General features: G+C 40.6%; 1 protein-coding gene across 3 annotated transcripts in view; it reads right to left on the bottom strand.

Moving 5' to 3' along the window:
* Positions 1 to 18,645, bottom strand: part of FRS2 (fibroblast growth factor receptor substrate 2) — a 111,174-nt gene that overhangs the window by 3,093 nt on the left and 89,436 nt on the right. For all 3 annotated transcript variants that reach the window (XM_019514712.1, XM_019514714.1, XM_019514713.1), the window contains 5 exons: positions 15,825 to 15,931; positions 12,381 to 12,472; positions 9,611 to 9,797; positions 4,767 to 4,925; positions 3,794 to 3,957 (listed from right to left, as the gene is read on the bottom strand). In XM_019514712.1, coding sequence (XP_019370257.1) covers positions 3,794 to 3,957; positions 4,767 to 4,925; positions 9,611 to 9,797; positions 12,381 to 12,446 — 576 coding nt within the window. In that variant the 5' untranslated portion in view covers positions 12,447 to 12,472; positions 15,825 to 15,931. The remainder of the gene's footprint in view (positions 1 to 3,793; positions 3,958 to 4,766; positions 4,926 to 9,610; positions 9,798 to 12,380; positions 12,473 to 15,824; positions 15,932 to 18,645) is intronic.

Raw genomic sequence — 18,645 nt, 5'->3', positions numbered from 1 at the left:
TCTTGGAGTCAACAATGACTCCAAGATCCCTTTCTGCCTCCGTGCTCTCAAGAAGGGAGTTTCCCATCTTATAAGTGTGCTGCTGGTTACTACTGCTCAAGTGCAGCACCCTGCACTTGTCAGTGTTGAAGCACATCCTGTTTTTGCTAGCCCACCCCTGTAACCTATCCAGGCCTTGCTGCAGTCTTTCCCTCCCTACTAGTGTGCTCACCTCACCCCAAATTTTGGTATCATCAGCGAATTTAAACAGGTTGCTTTCCACCCCGTTGTCCAAATCACTGATAAAGAGATTGATGATGATAATAATAATAATAATAATAATAATGAGATTACACAGGTACATTAAAATACTTGGTTCAGACTTAAAAAGGACATAAACTTTAGTAACAAAGGTACTTTGGGAGACACAAATCTGATCTCTCTTCTTAGACCAACTAAAATAGTTGGCAAAATTCTTCTTTGTAAGCTTTCCGGTATAAACACCCTTCATCAGGCTGAGGAAGCATCTATAGTTGGCCTGTGCTCTTCCTGGATGGAATAGAATAAAAGCCAGAGGCCAGTGTGACCACCAGTGAAAATGCAAATTGAGGTAGTCAACAGGTGAGAAACAGGTGGAGGAGGGGATAGAAGGGGAATGCAGACCTGGTGCTAAGAATATAGCTGGTAAATACTAGAGAGGTTACCTGGGGTAAGAGATGTTAGGCAAGTTAATGAATCATAAATCCAGTATCTATATCTAGTCCATTTTTTTGTATCCAGTAGGTTGATGAAATGAAGGTCATAGGCTCATCAACAAAAGGTGTTTTGTAAATTCCCTTTGACAATTAGAACAGAGATTGGAGAGAGAGTGGTTTTCTTGTGATAAATGTGTTCCCACAGGTAATTGGGTATTTTTGTCTTTGATAGATTTATGGTGCGCGTTCATTCTGGTACACAGTTGTTGCTTGGTTTCGCCTACATATTTTCCATCAGGGCATTTAGTGCACTCGAATGAGATGTATTACATTTCTGGAGGTGCAGGTATAAAATCCAGGAATGGTGATGTTTCTGTTGTGGGGTGTAGTTATTGTAGGGGTGGGTAGATATATGTTGGCAGGTTTTACATTTCTTATCATGGCATGGTCTGGATACTTTTGGTGCATTTTGGGCTGTAGGTAGTTTGCTTCTGGTGGTGAGGTTGGCAAGGTTCAGTTCTTGTTTAAAGGCTAGGATGGGTAGTTCTGGGAAGATCTCTTTAAGAATTGGGTCTTCTTCTAGTATGGCTTGCAATTGTTTGAGGATTTTCCACATAGGTTTCAGGAAGGGATGATGTCATAACTAGTGGTGTGAGATTCATGGGGGTTTTCTTTCTGTACTGCAGCAATTCTTCACGTGGCATCTGGGTGGCTCTTTCAAAAGTGCACTCTCTCTCTCTGGAGGAATGTCCTTGTTCAGTGAAAGCCCTTTTGAGATTTGTGAGGCAATGATCATGGATGTTCTCCTCAGTGCACATTCAGTGGTATCAGAGGGCTTGGCTGTATATTACAGCTTTCTTGGTGTGTTTAGAGCGACTGCTGGTTCTATGCATCTATGTATGTTGGTCTGTAGGTTTCTTGTATATGGTAGGCATTTACGAAACATTCCCCTCCCCCACCCCCCACCCCCATTTCTCACCCATTGACTGTTTCAATTTGCATTTTCACTGATGGGCATTCTCGCATACTGGCTTCTGGTTTCTATTCTGTTCCATCCAGGAACAGCATAGACCAACTGCAGACACTTCCTCAACTTGATGAAGGCTGTTTGTATTCAAAAGCTTGCAAAGAAGAACTTTTCAAACTATTTTAGTTGGTCTAATAAAAGATATCTGATTTACCCAAAGACCTTTACCTGCCAGAGTTCTTTACTGATATACAAAAGGGAATTTGAAAAATCACACCTGCACTAGTTAGATAAGGGCCTGCAAACCAAAGTCAGCTGTGCAGTCCTGCATTACTTGTATAGCACCCACTCACAAAAGAGTGTCCTTGACCATGGGATGGAAAGGAGTTTGACAGAGCCAAGCAGAAGTGGTCCTGGCCAGCCTAGAAGCGGGGGGTACTTTTGGTGAGAGGGCGCAATGTCAGTATAAAAGTAATCACCCTGAAGGATGAAAACACCGATCTTTCACACTTCAGAAATGATAGTGGTGAATATTACCAACTTAAGCATGAGGCTATGGATAAAGGAGCTGAGCTTTAAGTCAAAGATGTGCTGCTATCTCCCATTCCTTTTTGGAATCTAAGCAATAACTGTTGCTTTGAAATACAGCTTCAATTCCACTTTTTCCCCTGAGTGAAGACAAACTTCCTCTATTACCCCAAGAGCTAATAGGGAGACATCTTTTTATTTCAGGGATCCCTTGAGAAAAACTCACATCCCTCCAACATAGAAAGAATTGTGTCCATGTAACCACAGTTGTCTTTCAAGCTGAAGAGGTCTCCCTGTCAGGCTCTTCTTGGAACTGAAGCTGCAAATAATATGCTGCAAAATAGTAGTGCAAAAAATTCTCAAGTGTCGCAGGTGATTCTCTGTCCTGGACATCACCAGAGCAGTCTCTATGGAACCAGAAGTCAGTGCTGCATCCTCAGTACTAATGAACTGCCAAGCTCTACCATCAGGATCTTCACAGGACTGTGCAAAGTCTGGGAACAGGTAGGATGGGCAAGTGGTGAAAGCTGAAGGCTGGCAAAGCCTCAGGATGGGGACCTTTCTCTGGAACAGTCTTAAGGTCTGTGCTTAACACAGGAAGAGGAAAATTGCTCCCTCAACAGGAAGTGGTGTCTTACAAGGTTTTGCACCCTTAAAGCTGAGGCTGATTCTGTGGACTTCCCTGAGGAGGCAGACCTGGAGATCCTAGCCTCATGCTCCTTACTAGAACAGGCATTGGGATGCACTTAATATGCCCATCCATTGAAGGCATAGCTCCACTGCAACATGGTCACTGTCTAAATCCTAGAGACTTGGGAGGCACCACAGTGATGGACAAGAAATAGGAGGAAAAAAAAAAACCACAAAAAAAACCACACACACTGAGAAGAGGGAAAAGGAAAAATTACAAAGATGTGATATAACAGGGAAGGCATAGCATCACACAGTTGAAGCCCCATGTGGCATGGGCTAAAGGAAACCCAAGGTCTTCAAGAGAACAGAGATCAGGAAAAATTAGAAAGTTCCAAAAAAAATAAAATAAAAAAAATAAAAAAGGGCGTGTGTGAAGGGCTGTGGTGGTGAAAACCTGGTTAGGGTAAAAATGTAACAGCTAAATTGACAATAGTGGGCTTTTCATAAGGCTGTTAACCAAATGCTATCTGAGCTGACTACAGAAGGTTCCATCTTGAGGCAAGGCAATTGAGAGAAACTGCAAAGTCTGGAAGCGTGCTTAAGTCCTTCAGGCACTCAGTGTGGTACAGAAAGATGCCGGGCACATGTGCTGTACAGGTACTGCTGGAAAGAAAGATGCCAGGCACATGTGCTGTACAGGTACTGCTACAGCCAAAAGTCTTAGCTAAAGTGTAAGGTGCATGGGCACTCAAAGGACAAGTTATTTTGTCCCAGAGATGCATCCTACAATAGTAACAGCTTAAGATGGTACCACTTACTGCATTCTAAGATAGCACAACATATGCAGATTATGTGTGGATCAGAAAGAGATCTTTCACCCATGGAGAAAGAATCAGGAAAATTAAGTGCAAATATGAATTTAGAGGATTAGTACATGAGAAGTAAAATTGATGGTGGACCCAAAATGTTTGAAATAAAAACATGTACTTACTTGTTCCTCTGCTACAAGTAATGGATGTGTTGATTCTTCACCTACTGAGGGGAGCCGTGCACTTCCTACAGAAGGATGTCTGCTGGAAGGGTGTGAAGAAGCATCTCCAAAGGAGGGATGTCTGGGATATCCATTAGGTAAACTTTGTGCATTGAAACCGGGAGCTGATTTAAAAAAAGAGAGATCCATCAGAAAGATGGTACTCACAGTAACTTCATGTGCATTAATGAGATGTCTTCTTTTCTCTTTCTAAAGTGCTTTGTATGCTGAATGTTATTAAAATATGTAAATTAACAAATTCTGAACATTTATAAGACCAGGCATCTGCTTGGAAAAAAGGCACCACTCAACTGGAATGGACCCAGTATTTACTTGTGAACACAATGATTACAAGCAATTTTTCATTCCCACCAAAAGATAAAGAGAAGTAGCATCACTGATTTAAAGGGAGATGCAATTAGAATCAACATGTATTTTCTTAACTTCATTGCAAGCTGTACCATTTGCGCAGGAGAGAGAGAGAGAGAGAGGCACCACACAATGAAAATGTAACATAAAAATGCCATTAACAAGGAATTGTCAAAATTACCTTGAATTGTTTGCCATCATATTTATTATAAAGGTTTATCTGAATGAAATGCAAAAGATGTATCAAATTCCAGGCTAAACGTACGGTAGGCAAAGTATTGCCTAAAATTATTTCATGAGAGGGAAAAAAAAACAAACAAGTCAACTGTTTTTTCCAGAAGATTTTAAATCTTTCCTTTCTACACTGCCAAATTGTTGCAATTTTCTAGATAACATAGGGATGTCACAAGATATTTTTATGATGTCTCTACATACAGAAGCATCTACTTTTGAGCACTATATACTTTTAACCAGTTAGCAGCACGCACAGACACCCAAATCAAATTTTAAAAGTTAGATGCTGTTACAGTCAGAAGTTGTACTCTGAGAGAAGAACCATGCTTACTGGTGGGTGTTCGAGGGGTTCTTGGAGCTTCCAACTCAGTTTGATGATAATTTCTTTCTACTACTGGTTCTTCTACTACGTTTATACTATTATTCTGCATGATTTCTTGCAGCATATTAAATAGATCTTCTGCACGAGCACACTTAAAGGCAAAGATTCCTATAAACAAAACAAAAACATTTTAAACCCTTTTGTGAAAACAGTCGTTTTGGAAAATTAGTACATAAAACCTACAACAACTGAGCAGGACTCTCCTTAATGAATACCTGTTAAAGGAATAAATGTGTTAAAGAAATTTTTTGTGCACTAATCAAAACATACAAAAATACAGTTATCACACCTTTTAAATGTATACCTAGTAACTGAGTAAATTTCCAATACACCAAATGGTAGATTGGGGGGGTGGGGGGGGAAGGGAGGGGAGTTGGGTGAGGGGGAGTGGTCTAAAGAAAACAAATTGTTAAAATTTAAGGGTGCTAAAACAAAGGGAAAGGCATATGTCATGAAACAGCAATGTCTAACTGAATTCTAATAAGTCGACCTGTTATAACAATACAACTTTGGTGTTTCAAGGTTATATCTTATCAGTTTTTTTAATCACGTTGTCATGAAAATGCCTGCACAATAGGAAAGAAGGGTTTTGACCTAGAGTACTATCCAGGTTTTTAAAGAAGGTTAAGAAGAAGGGCTAGAAGACAGGTTGTGTGAAATAGACAGCAACAAACCAATTTTTCAGTCTTAGGGATAGACACAAAATACAAAGTTGGCAGCAATACCTGTATTTTACTTGAGCATTGTGCCACTTTGCCTTTGAACAGCAGAGGGAGCCCAACTTACCATCACCAGCAAAGAGACAACCAGTGAAGTCGCAGCTTTGGGTTATTCTTCCATTGAAAGCATTAAGTTAAAGTTGATATTCTTGTTAAAAGAAGTGCGTGTATGTGCTTTTGCTCTTTAAAATAACTGGGTTACTTCTAAAAATGCTCTTTATTTACAACTACCTTTATGTTAATATAATCCTGAAGTGTAATTATGTTCACATATTATTTAGGCAACTAGTTATAAGTGAAGTTCATTTTCTGAATGCCACTGAAGAGTTACAGATCAAAAGTATGGTTGCAGCTTATAGACTGTATTATACTCTCTGCAGTCTAACAGTTCTTCTGTGAAAATTCATACAGAGAACCTTAAAACATTTTGCCCCCTGAATTATAAATGTTTAAGAAAACTTAAGTGTGTTCTTGAGAAATCCAGTTTGCTTTTCTTTCATCACAATAAAAATGCTCTACTCCCAAACTAAAACTTATTCCAAATATGAACACTTAAGTTGAATACACAGTGAAAAGGGAACCAAAATCAAGACTTTGCTCCATCAATTTCTCAAACGCTTTCAAACTAAAATCATACCATCTGTGATTAGGCCAAACAATCAAAAGCAAATGTTCACCATTCAGACCTTCCCCCTGCCCAAATTCTCTTCTCTGAAATAAGTTAACTAAATAGCCAAGGTCTGTCCATGATTATTTCTATAACCAGCACAGAAACCATCCTAGTTTTGAAATACCTTTGAATTCAGAGGGACAAAGAATCTGACTATACCATCTTACATTTTAGGAAACGGGGGAAAAAAAGATAGGAGATAGGAGACAGTACTTTGCACAATATCCCCTAATGTCTAATATAAGTAGATTAAGTTTCTTTAAGTGCAGTGCTGTACAGAAAAGAGACAGCATAGAACAAATATTTTCTGTCCCCCCACTTCCATTTTCCTGATATTCCCTGCCTCTTATATTAGGTAAGGAAGGTAAAAAGCAGTTGCTGTTGCATACGCTGCAGGCTTAATAACTCGCCTTCAAACTGTAATTTTTGCAGATGCACAGTTAGACAGACACACTTTAGGAAAATGCTTTCGTGCTGGTCATTCACAGAAGGAAAAATAACCTTGAAATCAGTACTTCCAGTTGAATTTCGTCAGTATCTTAATACATTTAAAAAATATTAAGGAAAAAACTGAACAAGCAAAATCATTTTTAAAACTATGTCTTTGTTAAAAGAAGGCCTATTCATTTCCCCCTAGAATTCTTATTTTTCAACAAAGGAAGAATACAGCATGGAGCACACTAACATTTAGAAAAAAATAAGTTCTTAATTACTATTTATATGCATGTATACTTTTAGTGCCAGCCAACCTGGTTAATAATGACCACCAAACTAACCATAGGGGAGCTGAATTTAAATGACTCACTCATTTGAGTCCCGTTTCTCTTTTTGGGGTTTTTTGTTGTTCTCCCGCCCTGGCGGGGGGTCGGGCTAGAAGATCTACTAGGTCCCTTCCGACCCTTAATCTATGAATCTATGAATCTATGACTGAAAGCCATTCTCCAAAATGCTTTAAATTATATAAGAGCTTTTTTATATTTAAAACTTTTGACTTCTAGAAATATGTTCAGTGCTTACATTTGTTAGGTTGTAAATTTTAAAAACACATGGTAAACAAATTACTTATTAATTTCCAAAAAGCAAACAAAAAAACCCAAAATAACCCTAGCTTTTCTTTATTTATCTTTTTAATTGTTCATTTCTCTCAATTCTTACAATGAAGACCAAACTGAAGGTAAATCAGTTTTTCTTCTGTGAGGGTCAGATTTGCTCTCAGGTTTTTAGCATGGCAGTGTTTAGGGTGCACATGCTGAAGAAAAATATTTGTTCAAAACAATGATTCTCATCTCTGTACATTGGAGTTACATTGCACAAATATACTATTTACACATTATCAATTTTAATCACAAAAAAGTGAGTACACACAGCTCAGCAAGGTCAAAAACACAGTACAAGGTGAACAATGGACAACTCCAATTACTTTGACTTTAAAAAGTGTTGTTTTTTTAATGTAAATTAACATGTCAAGCCAGATCCTTTGCCCTAGTCTGGCAGCTTCAGCTGTACTAAAGGGGGAGTTCACATCTCTTGAAAGAGTGGGTGCATTTATGTGTGTGCTTTACTGTGGAGCAGATTAACTCTGCAGTAAAGCATCATACTTTATAAATGCAGTGCTATTAGGGCGCAGTAAACTAATTATCCCCGCCATAAGATACTACTGTTGGGGAAGTACTGTCTTATGGTGGAATACTTTACTGTGTCAAAATGCACACATAGATGCTGATCAGGGCTGTAAACTGCACCTTGTCAGCCCAGCAAGCAGAGGACTTGGGCTGCCCTGGCTCAAATTGCTGCTGTCCCAGGAACATGTGTTGACACTGCGCCTGGGAGCAGTTTACTCCAGCTCGAACCATTCCAGAGTTTATTGTGTCCTATTAATTGCATGTGTAGATGTACCCAATGTAAGCCCATTTCTTGCATCCCTGCTCTAGAGGGATGCACATGGGTAGGGAAAGGCAGGAGGGAGCAGGGGCAGGAAGAAAAACCAAGGAACAACACAGTACTTTGCCCAGGCCTTGACCAGTGTTGGTGTCCCTATAGTGTTGTGGTTTTCAATCTTTTTTAGGCTCTGAGCACCCTTCCTTAACGCCTTTGAATTGAGCAGCATTCTATTTCAATAACTAATTTATTTACTGCAGCACTTATCTCCTGGCACAGGGATGCACATGGGGTGGGGGGAAGGAGCAAGTACTTAGCTCCTCACAAAGCAGCAGGGCAGGGACAATCATGTGCTTACCTCCTTGTTCTGGAGGCCAGCATGAATAAACCTGCGCTTAGCTCCTCACACATGGGAGGGGAGAGGAGAGAGCATTTAGCTCCTAACACAGGGGCTAGCAGAAACAAGGATCAGCTTACCTCCTTGCACTGGAGCTAGGTAGAGAGGAGCCTAAATTTACTTGGCATAAGGGCTGGGCACAGAAAAGCGAGAGCTTAATCTCCTTGCACCCTGCGGCACCGTCAAAAACAGATTTTGCAGCAACCCTATTTTGAACCACTACCACAGTGACTGGTGCAGTGAATGTAATTTAGAACCATCCATAGATCCTTTCACAGAAAGCTAATTCGACCCTGCCAAATCAGCTCAGGATTCAGAGAACATTAAGGTAGCCAGAGCTGTCTTTTGATTTCAGCTGCACGGAGAATTAATTCAGTGAAACCAAAATCCAAGTTCTTTCAATTTAAAATGTGATGATATAATGGAATATATGTCACTGGTGTTTGACTTTTATTTTAAAAAGTAAAAAAAAAAGAAGGTATTTGTAGTGCCTGGTGAGGGGAGGAGGGAAATGAACGTTTTAAATATCTTGCTTAAAATGAGTACCTGATTATACAAACACTTAGATCTGTTCTTTCTTTTTCCATTTACCTGTCTTCATAACAGTTGTATGATTTAGTGATTGAATTCAATAATAAAGTCATTTTTGTTAGTTCTTAGATATTTGGTATGGCTTCTAAGACCTCCATGTCACAAGTTTTCTCCTCCAAAACAGCAAAATTCCAGGCCAGCACTCCAGAGTCAGGAATGCTGGACAGATCCCTCAAAAGGACTCATCAAAACAGTTTCTAAATTTACGAGTGGTCAACATATGTAAACCTAAAGTACCTCAAATCTGACTACTCCAGGAACCAGAAGTTTCCCAGTGTCCTCATTTTACGTATGGGAGACAATCTGTTATAAGGCAACTAAATATACTCACTTAAAGTGTAGCCGTTTACCAGAACATCTTATAAAGGGCATTTGCTTTTTCCACACATACCCATTGTGCACCACCCCAAGAATCTACACACGTGGTTCAAAGAAAACAAACCAAATCCCACATAAATTATTTTACAGTCCTGCTCTTAGGAAGGCAAACCTGAGCAAGCCAAATTTAATTTGCTTTTCCTATCTACAGTCTACATACCTTGTCCAGTCTGACATCGTCGACCACTTTCAAAAGAGAAGAGATTTGAATCATAGCCATAGCGACGGAGACAGAGGTAGTGCCATTTTACAGAGTCACGTTTACGGGTGTATAAAATTAGTTCTGTATCTGTAAGTTCCATTATGCCAGAACCCAGTTCATTACCATCATCATCCACATTAATGACCTATAAAAAAAATGTTTTTGAGTACCTATACTAATATCTTCTGGCATTCTTATTCTTGTACCACATTTCTTAGCATTTTAGAAAACAAAACATGTTCATAAGAGCAAGTCAAAAAGTCCTAATTCCCTAGAAGATTATTTTCCCCTTAAAATAACCCAAGAAGTACGTGTTTAAAAGCCATGGGAGACAGGGGAGGATAAAGCCCTTCTTTAACTTGACTGACAAGAGAAATTTGAGTCTGAAATGGTCTATCTAATAAATCAGGACTGCATTTGTAATATACGTAACTTACATAAATAAATACTACATAACTCTCTCCCCTTTTATCACTGTATCCTTTGGGGACCCCTCTTTATCCCCAGTGTAACTTGGGCATTGTCAACATTTATTCCCCTAGAACAGCACTTCTCAACCTTTTTAGACTTAAGGTACTCCACACATTAGACTTAAAGCACTCCTTGGAATATGACAGCTCTCACTTTTCACTCATTTTTTTACTGAAGTAATAGAGCAATTCTTCTGTTGCTCTGTTACTCAGAAAGACCAAAACAGGTCAGAATGTTTTTAAACATTATGAATTCTGATTTGAAATCTCTGGATTTACTTTGTGAATGAATCGTGGTTGCATACCTAACAACGATAACATTGTGTGACACCCCACAGCACCCTGGTTGAGAATCACTGCCTAAGTAATACCTCCACTTTTACAGCATCTTTATTCACTGTGGCGGTAGGGGTGGGAGTGGAGATGGGTGGCTCTTTAATAAGAGCAGCTTTTAGGGGGCCACTCCAATTAAAGTGCCTGCAGTGTCTGGTGTATTCAGAATCTAGCACTTCAAAATGGATTGCTAATTGTTTGAATAGCATGATTAAGCGAGTCTGCTCTGACAAACAGCTGGAGCAGAAGTACCTTATGTCTACAGGCACCCTCAGTGCCTCAGGTACCCTTTTGTTCTTTAGTTCTTACAATAGATTCTTGGTATCTATTCTATGGTATTTATTATTTCTGTTCATTAGACAGGCACTCATATTAAAATCTGATCTATATTAAAAGAGTTGGTATTAAATTAAATCTGCCTTGAGGTCCAGGCCAATTTTGGGGGGCTAAGTGAGAGATCCATACAAACAATAAAAGAACTAGCTCTATGGGAAAAGAAAGAAAAACTTCATGCAAAATAAACAGACAGCTAAATTAAGAAAAGTTTTGATCTTTCTTTAAAGATGAACCTGTAACAACAGTTTTTAAAAGATTCCAGACATTAAAATGATACTAAAATTCACAGCATCTTTTTAAGTTGATTGCAAGAGTAAGCAATCAAACAAGGTGAAAGAGCTGCATTCTGCTCCAGTATCAAGATTTATCTGCACTTACTGGGTTCTGCTGGTTGACTGCAGCCATCACTGCCAACTTGTCTGAGAATGCAGACATACTTATTTCCAGCAGCTGCACACACTTCCACTGCAGCAGAAGCATTACTAGACTGCAAAGCGCACCCTGTGAAAGCACCAACTGCTGAAGAGACTGCTTAAGACAGCAGAGCATGCAGGAGTGTACACATCTGCCAGTGACAGGATGGTGGTAGAAGCTCACTCTCTCTCATGCAACTCTCCTGCTGCAGAGGGTCTTTGAGTGTGGATGCATTAAAGGTCTGACTAAGCTGAAAAGCCAAAGTTGATTCTTATGTGGCTGTGCAAAATGAAGCTACCCAAGTCAAAGGGATTAACAGTAAAATCATACAAAAAGGGACCTCCAGAGGTCACTTAGTCCAGGGATCAGCAAACTTCACCCCAGGGACTGGACCCCAGGCCACAATAAGTCCCACCTGGCACAGGGAAATCAGTCTCACAGAGCTGTGCTTTGCCACACTGCCCCTTCACATTATAGTGATCTCCTCTGCTACAGAGATCACTGCCTGCAGCATCTGAACTCAGAGTGGGTGGAGGGCAGGGCAGACACTTTCGGCCTGCACCAAGGGCTGGGTCATAAACTCTAGCCCCTGCCAGCAAAATGCTAGCAACTAGTGATCTAAACCAACCCTCTGCCTGAGGCAGGACCATCCCTATCCAAACCATCCCATACAAATCCTTGTCTAACCTGTTATTAAAACTATACAGTCAATCCTAATACACAAAGTCATAGCACCCTATCCTGCCAAGTTCAATGCATGCATAAATATTTATGGACTTAAAACACCTAGAAATTCTTTGAATTCAGATCCAACCCAAAGTTACTGAACAATAAGTTAAGATAATATAACAATGTACAGCAAGTGATCCCCCAAAAGCTACACTGATATCGATCTTTTGTTCAAATAATGATATATTTCTTAGGTTGTGTAAGACAGGGCTTTTTACCTTACTGAAAGGTCAAAGGTTTATGAATCTCCACTGTAACTGAAAACCAGGCCTGATAAGGCACTCCCCCAAAAGTCTGTCTAGTCACACATGCTGGTGGGTCTGATAGCTTCATTTTTGTGTACTTTGCACACGTTTTTCACTCAAAGTTTATCTCTGGGTCTTGCTTTTCTAAGGTAAAAAAACCCAACAAAACAGTCTACACACCATATAAAGTCGATGGCTTACCTTAAACTTGTTTCGATGGTTATCTGGGACAGTTTCTTTATCTGGACAGCTACAACAGCTACCCATGACTTCTTTAAAAGACCATGTGATCTCTGAAGTTAAAAAAAAGATAATTTACTTAGGGGAAGGAAACGTTACAATACCTACTAACTAGGTATTTCAGTAGCATGACAATTAAACAGATTTGGTTGTAGGATTACAGATCTTTATGATTCATTTTGCAGCAGTCAAGTTATTGAAACAAAGTAAAGGCTACTTTTCACATTTTGAAATACTTATTTCCTTAAGATTTTACTTCAAGGAAATGCTGCTCTTACAAATCATTGGCTACCAAAAGTTACATTTGTGGTAGCCTCCAAATAGATCTATTCAAGTTATGAACTAGAATCCAGTAGCAACACTTGGAAAAATAGTTCTTGGGCAAGATCCTCACCCCTCCTCCAACCCTTTTACACCAGGTAGAAGGGTGATGAAGATCTTTCATGCCATTAAGTCCCAGCTCTGGGACATGTGCCACAGCACATGCACAGTGAAAGGTAGCCTTAATGACATCCTAACAAAAGTTGGTTGTAGGGGGATTACTAAAGCAACACTGTAGCCCTGAAGGTAGTCCTAGAAGGCTGCCTTAACTTAGATTCCAGGCAGAAGTTACACCCGAGGTCTTTCCAGCCCTGAAGGATCCTAGTATTGGGAATACTTGTGAAATTACAGCACAGCATCTCATCCTTTTTATTTTAAAAACAAATAAATACATAAAAACAGCTATTTAATAGGGGTGTGCGAAGCAGGCCCAATTTGATTCAGATTCAGCCCGAATCAAGGACAGTGATTCGACCCACTCATTCAGATCACTGTCCCCAATTCAATCCAGCTGAATCTGAAGATTCGATGCTGATTCAGAGAATCAGTGATTTGGACATAGACACAGCTTTCATAGTTGGTAGGGTTGGAAGGCACCCGAGCAGATCATCAAGTCTGACCCCCTGCCAGGCTTTAAGTGTTTTTTCTACATACCTCAAGGTACCAGCACAGCTCGTGAGCGCTGTGATGGTGGGGCACATTGAGTGCCCCACAGGAGTGCAGGGGGGCCCTCCACGTGTTCAGCAGCAAACCCGGAAGTGGACCAGAAGTATTTCTGGTCCAGTGCCAGGTCCACTGGGGAGCATACAGCCCCCCCCTCGGCTTGGCAATCAGCCACGGGGGGGACCTCAGGTGCCCCACCAGATCCAGGGAGGCACCAGTCACTGAGCTGGGGGGCTGCAGGGGAGCCCCCCCAGCATGCTACCCAGCAGACCTGAAAGTGGATCGTATGTGCTTCTGGGTCACTTCTGGGTCTGCTGCTGAGCACGCTGGGCAGCTCCCCGCGCTTCTGTGGGACACTCCATGCGCCCCAGCATCGCAGCATTCACAAGCCACCTGCTACCTAGAAGTTTGTAGAAAAAACATTTAAAGCTGCGTCTCTGTCCGCATCACCTAATCTTTCCGATGTGATCTGGAGAGATTAAAGGGTCTCCTGATTCGATTCAGATTTGGAGATTCAGCCACAAAATCCGCTTAGTATCCAACTAAGTCCATATAAGCGAAAAGGATAATTTAACAGGAAGCCTTTTGACAGAAATAAAATTAACAAGTCAGACAATTTGATAAGTACAGAGGGGAGCCACCAGTCAAAAACACAGACTTCTCTCTGGTCTCACTAATGGTTACAATTTAAAGCAATTTTATTCCAACTAAAAGAATGACTGCATTTTTGTTATTGTTCTGAAGGGAAAGACATTGTTTTCTTTCAAACGATAAAGAGGAAACTTGGATTCTCTTTTGGTCAATCCAGTTAATTCTTACTATTAAACTGTTGGCCAGACAGTCCTCTTACCTTTTTCAATCTCTCTCACTCCCCCACCCCTCCCATATCCCACTTTTACTAGAGCAGGGGTGTCAATATCCCATGCTGGATCTGGACTCTGGGGTTCTTCATGGGTCAGGTCCAGCCTGGGGCAGTAGCAGATATGACACAGGGTATGAGGCAGCAACAGATCTGGCTCAAGGAACAGGGCATGTGGCAGCATCAACAGGTCCAGTAGTGAAGGCAGTAGGGCAAGTGCATGGACCAAATAGCTGCTTGCTGCAGTGGTGGAGAGAGGCCCAGTCCCCTATCCTGCCAGCAGAGGGGATCTAGCCAAGTGTTTTTTTCTTTTTAAACTTCTTGCCTTTAAAAGCCCCAGCATAAAAACTCCCCCCATACAGTTATGGTTCAGGTCTGTTTCCCTCTAGTCCAATGGTTGGCAATGTTTTCCAGCAGTGAGCTACAATGGTCCATCTCTGATCCAAGGTGGGCCAATGCCATGGTGCTAAAACCCAGCTGCCTTCATGCCTCCTCCTTGCCCCCAGGCTGCAGCATGGCATAGGAAGGCTCCCATCACCCAGCCATGGTTTAGTGCAGGTGAAAGTTTTGCTACTGAATGCCAAAGTCCCAGTTCCGCAGGTTGGATCCAATGACTCCAAGGGCTGGATCCAGCCTACAGGCCATAGGTTGCCAACCTCTGCGCTAGTCCACTGATGGTGTTCCTCATTTATTCTGATATTGTTTAAAGCAGAATATTGTTTATTCTGATATTGTTTAAAATATTGTTTAAAGCAGAAGTGGCAACAAGGAGCTGTAGAACATTAAAGGTAATACACATAAACACATTTGTAGACAAGGTTCTCAAACTGTGGTCTGCAGCACTTCTACAGTTATAAAGGGGAAAACTCTGGTAGTATTCAAGAAGAGATAGCTGTGGTTGGATAAATGTCAGTCTTAGGACATCCAGCAATATTTGGTCAAGCTGAAGACAGAACTAAGCAGTATCATGCATTGATGAATTCACAGTATTTCTTTGGTGCAAACATAACTATAATCCAATATGATAGCTTGGGGGTTGACAACCTCCAGACCTTTGGGTTGGATCTGAATTGCCAAAAGATTTAATCCAGCCCACAGAGTCAGTGGGGTTAGTGGCAATTCAGCAGTGGTGACAGCAATAATGGCCAGATTATAAATGGTGGCCCACATTTGGGCCAAGCTCCATTAACTTAGCTCACCACTCCTAAAAGGTTGCTGATCCTTGTGTTACACTATTCAGAACTGGGGTGCCAGCAAACTTGGAACACAAAATCAAATTGTAAAGTGACTCAGGAAAATTAACAAGAGACCCAGCAGTTAAAATTTGACATGCCATCTCAAGAAGAGATAATAAACAGATACACGAACCAGAAGAAAAGGAATGTAATCAAGTAAACAGAAGATTTTTTTTCTTTCCTCCTTAATATCCTGTGATTAATGCTTTAGGTAACCATGCACTACAAAGATGCTTCAGGGAATATATGGCACTGAAGTGAGAAAAGGATAGGCGGAGGATATGGCAGAAGTCAGAGAACTGGTGAAACTAAGTTGAATTCACTCACCTAGATTTGGCCATTAATATTCCTAGCCTCTGTTGCAGCATCAGGACTTCTGTCATACTTCAAAATGTCATGCTGTCTCTTCACATGAGCAACCACTGGATCTAAAACTGAAAATGAGAAAAAATTATACTTGGCATGTCTTTCTTATACTCTTTTTTTTCAGACAGACACACACAATAGTGTACACACACACAACACTGTATTTGCAGATGGTTTTATTTTAGAGGTAGTATAAACTTTCATTCAGAGCTTTGTATACTGGCCCAAACAATTTTCAAGATTTTATAGGTGTCATGACAAAAGAGGATAATTAACCTTACAGATGTTTATAGGAAGCTACTTGCAAGTGAAAGAGGACACATTGGAAAAAGCCCAAATCTGCTGGTTTAGGAAGTTATCAAGTGGACAATGGAGGCTGGCATCATTAACCAGCTGCAGATGGGATCCAATTTCAAGAATGAATCCAAGAAGGCTGGGGGTACACCACAAAGGACCTTGAAAGTGAAGACAAGCAGGTTATGATTAATGTGTCAGTGAAGGGGGAACAAGCAGAGGGAATACACTGATATTATCCTAAATATTCTCTAGGATAAATTTTATCTATGCTGTCCTGTGCAGGCATTCCACTTGTTTCAAAAACTGGGGATCAAGGAGCTGTGCACTTGGTGCCTTTCCCTCCATTTAGGTAGATGGAAAGTGGAAAGAGTGGGTGAGCTCCCCTGATGGAACCCAACCAGCAGGAACTGTTAGCAGTGGACTTCCCTCCTAATGGAAGGTAAGAGTATAACAGGTATTGTGAATGACCTTATTATTCAGTACTAGTAGAGGTATTCATGCATACCATGCAAAATCCCACTTCTAACTAGCCAATCTCTGATGCTTTGGAAGAAGGTAAAAACCTACAGAAGAAATTTGCAATGTGAAGGGGGAAATTGCTGCCTGGCTCTGACAAGAAACCCTAAAGGATAAAAATACAATATACACTGTAAGCACGTGGAGATCAAGGGACAGGGATGAAGTAAGGACAGAGCCTGTTCCAAAAAGATACTTTACAAAAATGCGAGCAAAATTTTTGGTGAGCGTGTCACACATTAGCCCCACAACCTCCGCAAGTGTCACCCAGTCTTGTTCCCTTACCTGATGTGCTGCTCTACTTTCTGCTTCCTGCCCTATGCTCCCTACGCAAACTGCTGCTTGCTCCTCCTTGCCATGTGCTCTCTGCTTGACCTGATGCTTTGCTTTCTGCTCCCTGCCCCATCTGCCACTGTGCTGCCTCCCCAGTCTGTCACGTGCCACACAGAGAGGCCATCTGTGGCACCCATGTTGCAGGTTGGCCACACTTGTTTTACAGCTACCTGAAACCAACCTTCCTTATGTGTCCACAAACTACAGAATCTGCATAGTCTCAACTAAAGCATGTCCTTGAAAACAAACCTGCCTCAAGGAGTCCTAGCTAAGTCAATGCTACTATTCCCATTGCTAAAAACCTCATGAATATTGGAAGTCTTTTTCTCTCAGGAAACTGCATCTTGCCTTGAGACCAAACTCTCTAGCGTTATCCACTGCCATTGGATCCTGCCATGCAGTATCAGCAGGGTCAAGAGCCCCAAACCAGATAGTTCCCAAATCCGTTCACATGCAGGCAGCTACTTAAAAAAATCATGTCTCTTTCAACCCTCTCATGGAGACATCAAGAAATCAAACAACCCAAAGCCTCATACTACCAGCAAATTTTCACCTCCTACCCTGTCATACAATTCTTTTCATGAACTTATCAAATTCCAGCTTGAAACAAATTCTATACCTTGCCCAACTACCCTGTTTGTAAGGTAGTTCCAAAATGTTGCTCCGCTGTAAGTTTCCAATCCAAGTGTATTCATGATCAATTTACATCCGTATTACCCTGTACTAGAATTATACTTCAATTTACATCAGTTGTCATTCCCCCAATCATCCTATCAGCCTTTCTCTGCACCAATTAAGTGAATCTTTTTTGAACATCAGCAACCAGAAACATGCACAATATTCTAAATGATGCCCTTTTGATGCTTGTACAATGGTACCAATACTTGGTTGGAATAATATCCACCCTGATGTATCCTAGAAGCACATTATCCTTTTTACAGCTCATGTTAATTCAATAAACCCCAAGCCCCATTCTTCTGTCACCTCTAGTTCTTCAACCTAGTAGTTTCTACTTATAACAAAATTTCTTATTAGTCTCTAAATAAAATGAAGTAAGAGTACAATTGCAAAGTTACTTATTTGTAATATTCCACACCAGAAGGTCATCTAATTCTTCCTAGAAGAAAATCAAGTCCTACTCAGTAGTGGCAACACCCCCCAACTTGTCATCCACAAATGTCATTAGCACACTTGTAGTTCTGCACCAAGGTGCTTAATGAAATTTTTAAACAAGATTGGTCACAACATCAACCCCTGAGGAAACCTCTAGTAACTTTTCTTTTCTGCATCCCAATACAGTGGAGCGGACACTGAGTTACACTGGAGAGTTAACTCACATCCACCTTACAGTTCTTGGATTAACCTCTAATGCTCCACCTTAAAAATAATTTCCTGAGACTCTATCAAAAGCTTTGATTAAAACTAGATAGACTTAAGTCCACTGCATTTTTCTCATCTACAAAGTTTGTTATCTTATCAAAGATACTAGGTTAGTCTGACACAAACTACTTTTGATAAAACTGTGTTGCATTTTATCCCATTTTCCATTTATTCCTATATCCTTGATTATGTTTTCCTTTAAAATCTGTTCTAAAAATCTGCATAGTACTGAGGTCAAGTTAATGGGTCTGTCATC

The sequence above is a fragment of the Gavialis gangeticus genome, unplaced genomic scaffold (assembly GCF_001723915.1).
Source record: "Gavialis gangeticus isolate Ggan-Ray unplaced genomic scaffold, GavGan_comp1, whole genome shotgun sequence".
NCBI lineage: Eukaryota > Metazoa > Chordata > Crocodylia > Gavialidae > Gavialis > Gavialis gangeticus.
Note: the sequence above shows the minus strand (reverse complement) of the source record. Positions and strands in the feature narration are given on the sequence as shown.